The sequence below is a fragment of the Panthera leo genome, chromosome B3 (genome assembly GCF_018350215.1).
Source record: "Panthera leo isolate Ple1 chromosome B3, P.leo_Ple1_pat1.1, whole genome shotgun sequence".
NCBI lineage: Eukaryota > Metazoa > Chordata > Mammalia > Carnivora > Felidae > Panthera > Panthera leo.
Window position 1 is genome coordinate 5,404,613 of NC_056684.1, and position 7,088 is coordinate 5,411,700.

The 7,088-nt window shown below is 58.9% G+C and overlaps 1 protein-coding gene across 3 annotated transcripts; it reads left to right on the forward strand.

Moving 5' to 3' along the window:
* Positions 1 to 101: 101 nt before the first annotated feature.
* On the forward strand, positions 102 to 6,694 carry RCCD1 (RCC1 domain containing 1). 3 transcript variants are annotated; one of them, XM_042940955.1, is made up of 9 exons: positions 102 to 710; positions 1,197 to 1,401; positions 1,494 to 1,890; positions 2,048 to 2,169; positions 4,330 to 4,428; positions 4,767 to 4,934; positions 5,448 to 5,477; positions 6,069 to 6,154; positions 6,267 to 6,694. In XM_042940955.1, the coding sequence occupies exons 2-9, from the start codon at positions 1,227 to 1,229 to the stop codon at positions 6,459 to 6,461; spliced, it is 1,272 nt and encodes a 423-aa protein (XP_042796889.1). In that variant the 5' UTR covers positions 102 to 710; positions 1,197 to 1,226; the 3' UTR covers positions 6,462 to 6,694. The 3 variants fall into 3 exon arrangements, with proteins under 3 accessions (XP_042796889.1, XP_042796890.1, XP_042796891.1); XM_042940956.1 differs by having other exon boundaries at positions 102 to 540; XM_042940957.1 differs by having other exon boundaries at positions 6,069 to 6,349.
* Positions 6,695 to 7,088: the final 394 nt, after the last annotated feature.

Sequence of the window (7,088 nt, forward strand, 5' to 3'; positions counted from 1 at the left end):
AGCGCCGCCCCGAACGCGACGTCACCTTCATCTCCGGCGATTGGCCGGGGGAGGCTGCGGCAGCCAATGGGCGCCTCGCTCGGGGCGCGGCTCTTCAAAGCTTTCCTCCGCGGCGGCTGTCAGCCGGGTCCTTCCAGGGCCTGGCACGCCGTTCCTGGACGGCTGCCCTGCTCCCCAGCTTTTCCTCCCTCTAGAGTGCTGGTCGGAAGGAGCTGCCCGAGAGGATGGAGGGCACAGGGTCAGGAACGAGGTCAGAGACTCCCTTGGGTTGGGACTACACGGAAGGGATTAGGAGCCCGGGTCCGGGTCAAGGAGGTTTGGTCGAAGGAGGGACCCAGTAGCTGACGTACAACGCTTGAAAATGTGAAATTCTGATCAGGCCGAGCATGCTGTACGGAAGAAGCGGCGTTGCTTTTGTAACCACTGAACTGTGGATTTGTCTCCCCTTTATGTGTGAGCTCCTCGGGGACAGACAGCTGTCTTTCTCATCGGCCCCGAGCAAGGAATCAATAAATGCCTGTAGAACGAATACATGACTAGGTGAGGTCCAGTTGAAATTATTTTTATATAGGTCCCTGGAAAACCAGTACCACTCGTCTTTTTTAAATCCACTCTAAGTACTGGATTTAATAAACCAATACTTCCCTTGTGCCTATCGTGATATGTGCCAGTACTGAAGCCCGTTTTTCCACCTGTTCCACGCAGACGGGGTAGGTACAGACAGCGCCCTTTCCTACCCCTTGCTTTTGTAAAACTGAAGAAACGGAATCGGACTCAGAGACCTTAACTGGCCAAGGACACAGACACGGCCACCTGCAGAGGCAAACGTGGGAACCCTGGAGCTGGTTGTAACCTGCACGGGGCACTGTCTTCCAAGCGCTCCGCTTTGCGCTGGTGGGAGGAGCACAGTGTGGTTGTAAAGGCTACTTTCTCTGGGAGTCTCCTCTGTCAAATGGGGGGAATTCTGCTTCCCAAGGTTACACGGGATAACGTGCCTGACACTGGGAATTTGGAGCTGGAGGGGCTCAGATCCTAGGCCAACGTCTAAGGGAGAGGCCACTTAAATACCTGGTGCCCACTCTGGGCGACGCCGAGCTTGCTTGAGTCCAAGGGAGGACAGGGAAAGTGCCTCCATTCTAGGCAGCCCCTGAATCTGGTAGGATTCCTAACCCTGTCCCGCCGCCCACCCCATTCAGGTGGCGGCCAGCAGAGGGCGCCGCCCGAGCATGGCCGAGGAGCGCCGAGGATCCTGGTTCGGCTTCGGTTTCTGCGGCTTCGGGCAGGCGCTGGGCTCGGGGCGCGGGCGCCAGGTGCACAGCCCCGAGCCGCTGCAGACCCCGGGCGAGGGCGCGGACGTCTGCCGCGTGAGCGCGAGCTGGAGCTACACCGCCTTCGTGACCCGTGAGCGTCCCCCCCCGCCCTGCGCCCCCCATCCGGCCACGACCCCGGGTGAGTGGCCTACCCGCTCCCCAGCCCCCTCTCCGTCCCCACAGGTGGAGGCCGGCTGGAGCTGTCGGGCTCCGCGGGCTGCGCGGCGGGCGGCTGCAGGGACGCGTGGGCCTCGGAGGCGCTCCTCGTGGTGCTGCGCGCCGGGCCGGGACGCGGGGCCGGGACGGAGCTGCAGGCCTGGGCGCCGGGTTCGGCGCTGAGCGGAGAGCCCCTGTGGGCCCACACCGTGGGGCCGGAGGCCGAGGGGGGAGACGCACCGGGCGGTGAGCCCCAGGCCGGGGCCCTGCCCCTGTTGCCCGGCGCGCGGGCCTACGTGAGTCCGCGGCCGCCCTTCTACAGCCCTCTGGCCCCCGAGCTGCGGGCGCGCCGGCTGGAGCTGGGCGCCGAGCACGCGTTGCTGCTGGACGAGGCGGGCCAGGTGTTCTCCTGGGGCCAGGGCCGGTGAGTGGGGGGCGTGGCCGGGCGTGGCCCGTGGGCCTCTTGCGGGGGCGGGCGGGGGCAGATGAACGTGGCTCCGCGAGGGAGGTGACCGTGTGGGGGCAAGCCGAGTGGGATTGCGGTAAGAAGGGGAGACCTGACCGGGGTCTCCCTTGCTCAGGCATGGACAGCTGGGCCACGGGACTCTGGAGGCCGAGCTGGAGCCGAGGCCGCTGGAGGCGCTGCAGGGCGTACCCATGGCTGAGGTGGCTGCAGGGGGCTGGCACTCCGTGTGTGTGAGTGGTAAGTGACCTAGCGCCTCTCCAGACAAACTCGGGGGCTCCAAGGCTCCAAACCTTTCTTCTTTTCCGGTGTGGGTGGGTGGCCTAGCCGGGCCTCCTTCCAAGTTCATCCTGCGTTAATCAGCTCAGTCATTCGGGACTCCTACATGCCTTTCGAGTTCAGCCCCTCTGGGGCACCTGGGTGGCTCGGTCCGTTAAGCATCTGACTCTTGATATCGGCTCACGTCATGATCTCAGGGGTTGTGAGATGGTGCCCGGCGTCTGGCTCTGTACTGACGGCGTGGAACCTGCTTGGGATTCTCTCTCTCACTCTCTCCCCCTCTGCCCCCCCCCCCCCCAGGAGTGCATGCTCAAGCACTCTCTCCCAGAAATAAATAAAACACTAAAAAAAAATTCAGCTCCTCTGCCACAGCCATTACCCACTCACACCTGTACTGTTGTAGTTGTTTTCTACCTTCTGTGGTTGGCCTCCCACCTCTCCCATCCCTCCGCCTCCAGGCAGGGCTGCCTTCCTAAAACACTGCAAGGGTGCGTGAAGGGGTGAGGGGTCAGCTGAGCCAAGGAGAATGGAGAAGAAAGGCTGCAGTGAGTCAGGTGGCCGTGACGCGTGGCCCACAGGGGACGCTCAGATGCCCGCAGGGAGGATGAGGGTGGGGAGGGTGAGCCTAGAGTGAGGACCCTCGCTTCGGATTGTAAGTTCGCCGCCCTGGCAGGGCCCCGGCTGCAGCTGATTCCTGGGGTGTTGGGTGGGGCTGGGAGCAGATCTAGTCAAGGGTCTGCATCTGGGGCTCTGGCTGCCACTTATATCTCTGGGGGTCGGGGGCAGCTGTAACAACTTATGCCTGCACCTCCGCCCCTGTAGTCTCATGTAATGGCCCTGGGTTGGCAGCCAGACCTGAAAACTGCTGGGCCAGAGGGAAGAGAAGAGAAGAGCTGGATGGGAAGTCTCACACTTGTGGGTCGGAAGGAGCTGGGAGCCTTGTTTCCTAGAGTGTTTGGAGCACAGGTGCTTCGGAGCAGACATCCTTTTGCCCCCTGTGACCTTGGGCAGGGCACTTAACCCGTCCATGCTGCGTGTCTTCTCGTAAATAAAACGGGATGTGGTCATGTGACCCTCTGTAGGGCTGTCACGAGGAGTGGGTGATTATATTTGAAAAGTGCTTGAAACACTGGCGTAGATCGAACGCTTGATAAAAGCGAGCTACAGTCGTTAGTGGGTTTTTACAGGAGGGCCATTGCCCCAGCCAACAAACTGTAGTGTTGTGGGAGACGGGGAGGTGAGAGCTTCCAGAAAAGGCCTTCAACGGTACCTGGAAGGGGGGAGGGCGGATTAACAAAGGGATGTTAACAAAGGGCTCGCTGGGTTTGAAAGGGAAACGTTGGGAACTTCCAAGGGCACATTTCTGAAGTGTGTGTTGTGGGACGTTCCGTGAAAGGGAAGTTTGTGCAAAATGACCTCCAAAGAAGTTGTGGACCAAAGAAAAGGCCTAGTCCAGCTTGACGAGAAACAGTTTGCTTCCGGACGTGTGTGGTGGGCAGCTGCAAGTCGGCTGCGACCCCACCTCCCACCCCAGCCCTCGAGGCTGGGGAGTCCACGCTGGGGGACCACCTGGAGGAGACTGAGAATAGTTAAGTGTCAGACTCCTTTCCAGAGCGGATCCAAAGACCTTGCGCCCCAAGGCTGTTCTTAAGGGCTCTTGTGTGCCCGATCTAAAAAAGAATGTGTCAGGGGGCTGTGCTCAAGAAGGCTTCAGGCCACAGGGCTGTTGTCATGGCAGGTTTGTCCAAGATGGTGTTAGTTCAGGGGCGCCTAGGGGGCTCAGTCAGTCAAGCGTTTGGCTCAGGTCATGATCTTATGGTTCGTGAGAGGGAGCCCCGCGTTGGGCTCTGCACTGACAATGCGGAGCCTGTTTGGGATTCTCTCTCCCCCTCTCCTTGCCCCTCCCCCACTTGTCTCACTCTAAATAGATAAAAAGAAATAAAAGACCAGGAAGCTGCTGGGGGCTGAGGGAGGCTCTGCCCCGTGCTAACTTGGGCAGGGCAGGCATTTGTTGTCCCCAGGGAGCTAGAGGGTACGAAGGAGTTTGGATGGATTCAGGGGTCCTTGGAGGTTGTGGGGGTTTACAGTCTATTTGATGGGTCCCCTTTATCTCTTTTTCAGAGACTGGCGATATTTATATTTGGGGCTGGAACGAATCCGGGCAGCTGGCCCTGCCCAGCAGGAGCCTGGCAGAGGTTGGCAAGACCGCTGCAGGGGAAGGTGAGAGTCAGTTCTATGCGTGTTTCTGTCAGTCCGGACTCCTGGCCACGTGCTGGCCTGAGACCCTACGGTGTTCAGAAGGGACACATGACAACATGGGACCCCAGGCCCCGCTGCAGGACCCTTGGCCCCTAGGGATGGGAGAGCGGTGAGGCTGGTGCGTCAACACCACACTCCCTGCGGACCTGTCGAGCCCAGCACATCCTGGGGGTGCGGGGGGTGGACAGAAGGTGCTCCGTGGCGCTTTTGTGCCAGAGGAGCTAATGTGTGGGTAAGGGGTAGGTCCGTGCTCCCTGTGAACCGCCATTATCCTCATCACGCTCCCTGCTTCCCTGAAGCCAGTGGACCGAAGGAAGACGGTTCTGACGTGAGAACGGCCGAGGGTGAGAGTGGAGGCCTGGCCCCCTTCATAGCCATCCAGCCCTTCCCCGCTTTACTGGATCTCCCCCCGGGCACAGATGCAGTCAAGGCCAGCTGTGGATCCCGGCACACAGCAGTGGTGACCAGTGAGTGGGGCTGGGCGGGCTGGGTCACAATGGAGCAGGAAGTCCCTCTTCCCGGTCCCACACCCGCTCCGGGAAAGAGTGTGATCACCTTAAACACTGCTATTTTCAGGGTCTTCGACGAGTGCTGAGTAGCTGCCTCACTTCAGTGACTGCGGCCCCAGCCCCCGCGGGGTGTCAGCAGTAGGTCCCCAGCCGGCAGTCCCCGAAGGTCCCCCCTCCTGGAGGGAGGCTAGTGTTGGCCTCCTTTGTCTGAGAGCAGGGCCTGCCCGGTCCAGCCTCTAAGACTCCTGAACTCGGTGGCTGTGAGATGTAGCCCCTCAGCTGGCAGAAAGGAGGGTAGACTGGTTCAGCCTGCGTCCTTTACCACCCTGAGTGCCATCACACAGTCGTTAGAGAGTATGTTTTGCTGTGCCCAGCAGAGCTCGTGACATGTACAAGGTGCTGGCTGGGGGTTGTGGTGGGCCGTGTAGACAAGTGCCTTGTGACAGCCCCTTCCTGTCTTTCTGGTTGTAGGAACGGGGGAGCTCTACACCTGGGGCTGGGGTAAGTAAGGGCTTGCTCGGGTGACGCTTGAGCCAGTGGAAGGGGAAGGGACTGGGAAGGAGAGGGCAGGAGACGACAGCCATGCAGCCGTGAGGAAGCAGGGGCCTCGGCCTGACCACTGGGGCCACAGGGTCTGAACTGTGTATCCCCTTGTCCAGAACCGGTCCAAGCACACCAAGGCTCAGAGACCAGACAGGAGAAAAAGAGACGCTGTTAGTACTTCCCATTTATCTTTCTGAAAAGTTGTCTTAAGGAATAGTTCCGCAGCGTTGATGACCTGTCTGTTGGTCTGAACCGGGCAGAAAAAAAGGTTCCAACAGAAATCTCTGCTCCGAGTATCTGGGGCGAGGAGCAGCCTGCCCAGAAGAGCATCTTGCCCGGAATGGCTGGTGGCAGCTGCCCCCTTGGGGGCCTGGGGGTTCGCCTGGCCCTGAGGACTCTGTGGCCCGGTCTCCTGATCTCCCAGAGCAGACCCCAGCGGAGTGGAGGATTAGACCCAGCACTGTGGTGCATGGACTGAATTTCCTTCCTGGAGGGGGGCAGCCCCAAGGTCGAGCGGCGAGGATGGCCAAGGGGCTCGTTTCACTTTAGGTAAATACGGACAGCTTGGCCACGAGGACACGAGCAGCTTGGATCGGCCCCACCGAGTGGAGTATTTTGTAGACAAGCGGCTCCAGGTAAGGGCTGTGAGCTGTGGGCCCTGGAACACCTACGTGTATGCTGTGGAGAAAGCGGAGGGCTGACGGCTCCAGATAAGGGCGTAAGAGAAACGTACGGTAAATTCTACAGTTAACGTCTGTGAGACTCCCACCCCCGGCAAGGAAGCCAGCAGCCCAGATGCCCGCACCCGCCCCTCCCGCCTCACCTCAGGGCCGCGCCTTCCACTTTGTCCTCATGTTAGAAACACCTGGGAGCTTTGGAAGCGAAGCCCAAGGGCAGCACTGCAGACGCTGTGGGATCAGACCCTCCACGTGGGGAGCGTAGGCTGGGGTAGATTTTGAAGCTCCCCCACCTGGCCCGAGGTGACTGAAGTTAGGGTGGAGATTGGGTACCACTGGGGGTCATCTTTTGTTACTCCCTCCCCTATTCTCTCTTAGAATTGTGTCACCCTTGCGCGTGTCCTCATAGTTTGTCTGCCTTTGAACTTTATGTAAATGGAACCATTCTGCGTATGTTCCTTTGTGTTTTGTTTTTTCATTGAACGCGGTATGATCCATCCATGTGGTGTCCTGTGTGCGGTTCGTTCATTTTTATTGTTATGCGGGTTTCATCATGTGAAGCCAACACAGGGCTTGAACAAACCTTGAGATCGTGACCTGAGCCAAAATCAAGAGTCAGACACTTAACTGAGCCACCCAGGTGCCCCAAAACTTTTTACCTATTGAACAATGAGTCCCTCCTCTCCCCTGGAAACTACCATTATACCTTCTGTCTTTCTGATTCCGACTAGTCTAAGTACCTCATATAAATGGGATCTTCTATATTTTTTTGTCACTAGCTTCTATTACTTAGTATAACGTCCTCAAGTTTCATCCATGTTATAGCATATTGCAGGATTTCCTTTTTAGGCCGGAAGAGTATTCTGTCTCACGTACATACCACATTTTGTTT

What these genes read in the sequence shown, in the direction of transcription:
- RCCD1 (XM_042940955.1), top strand. Translation starts at nt 1,227, where the DNA reads ATGGCCGAGGAGCGCCGAGGATCCTGGTTCGGCTTCGGTTTCTGCGGC. An exon ending in TTCTCCTGGGGCCAGGGCCG is followed by an intron (nt 1,891 to 2,047) that starts GTGAGTGGGGGG and finishes TCCCTTGCTCAG; the next exon opens with GCATGGACAGCTGGGCCACG. An exon ending in GCACTCCGTGTGTGTGAGTG is followed by an intron (nt 2,170 to 4,329) that starts GTAAGTGACCTA and finishes TCTCTTTTTCAG; the next exon opens with AGACTGGCGATATTTATATT.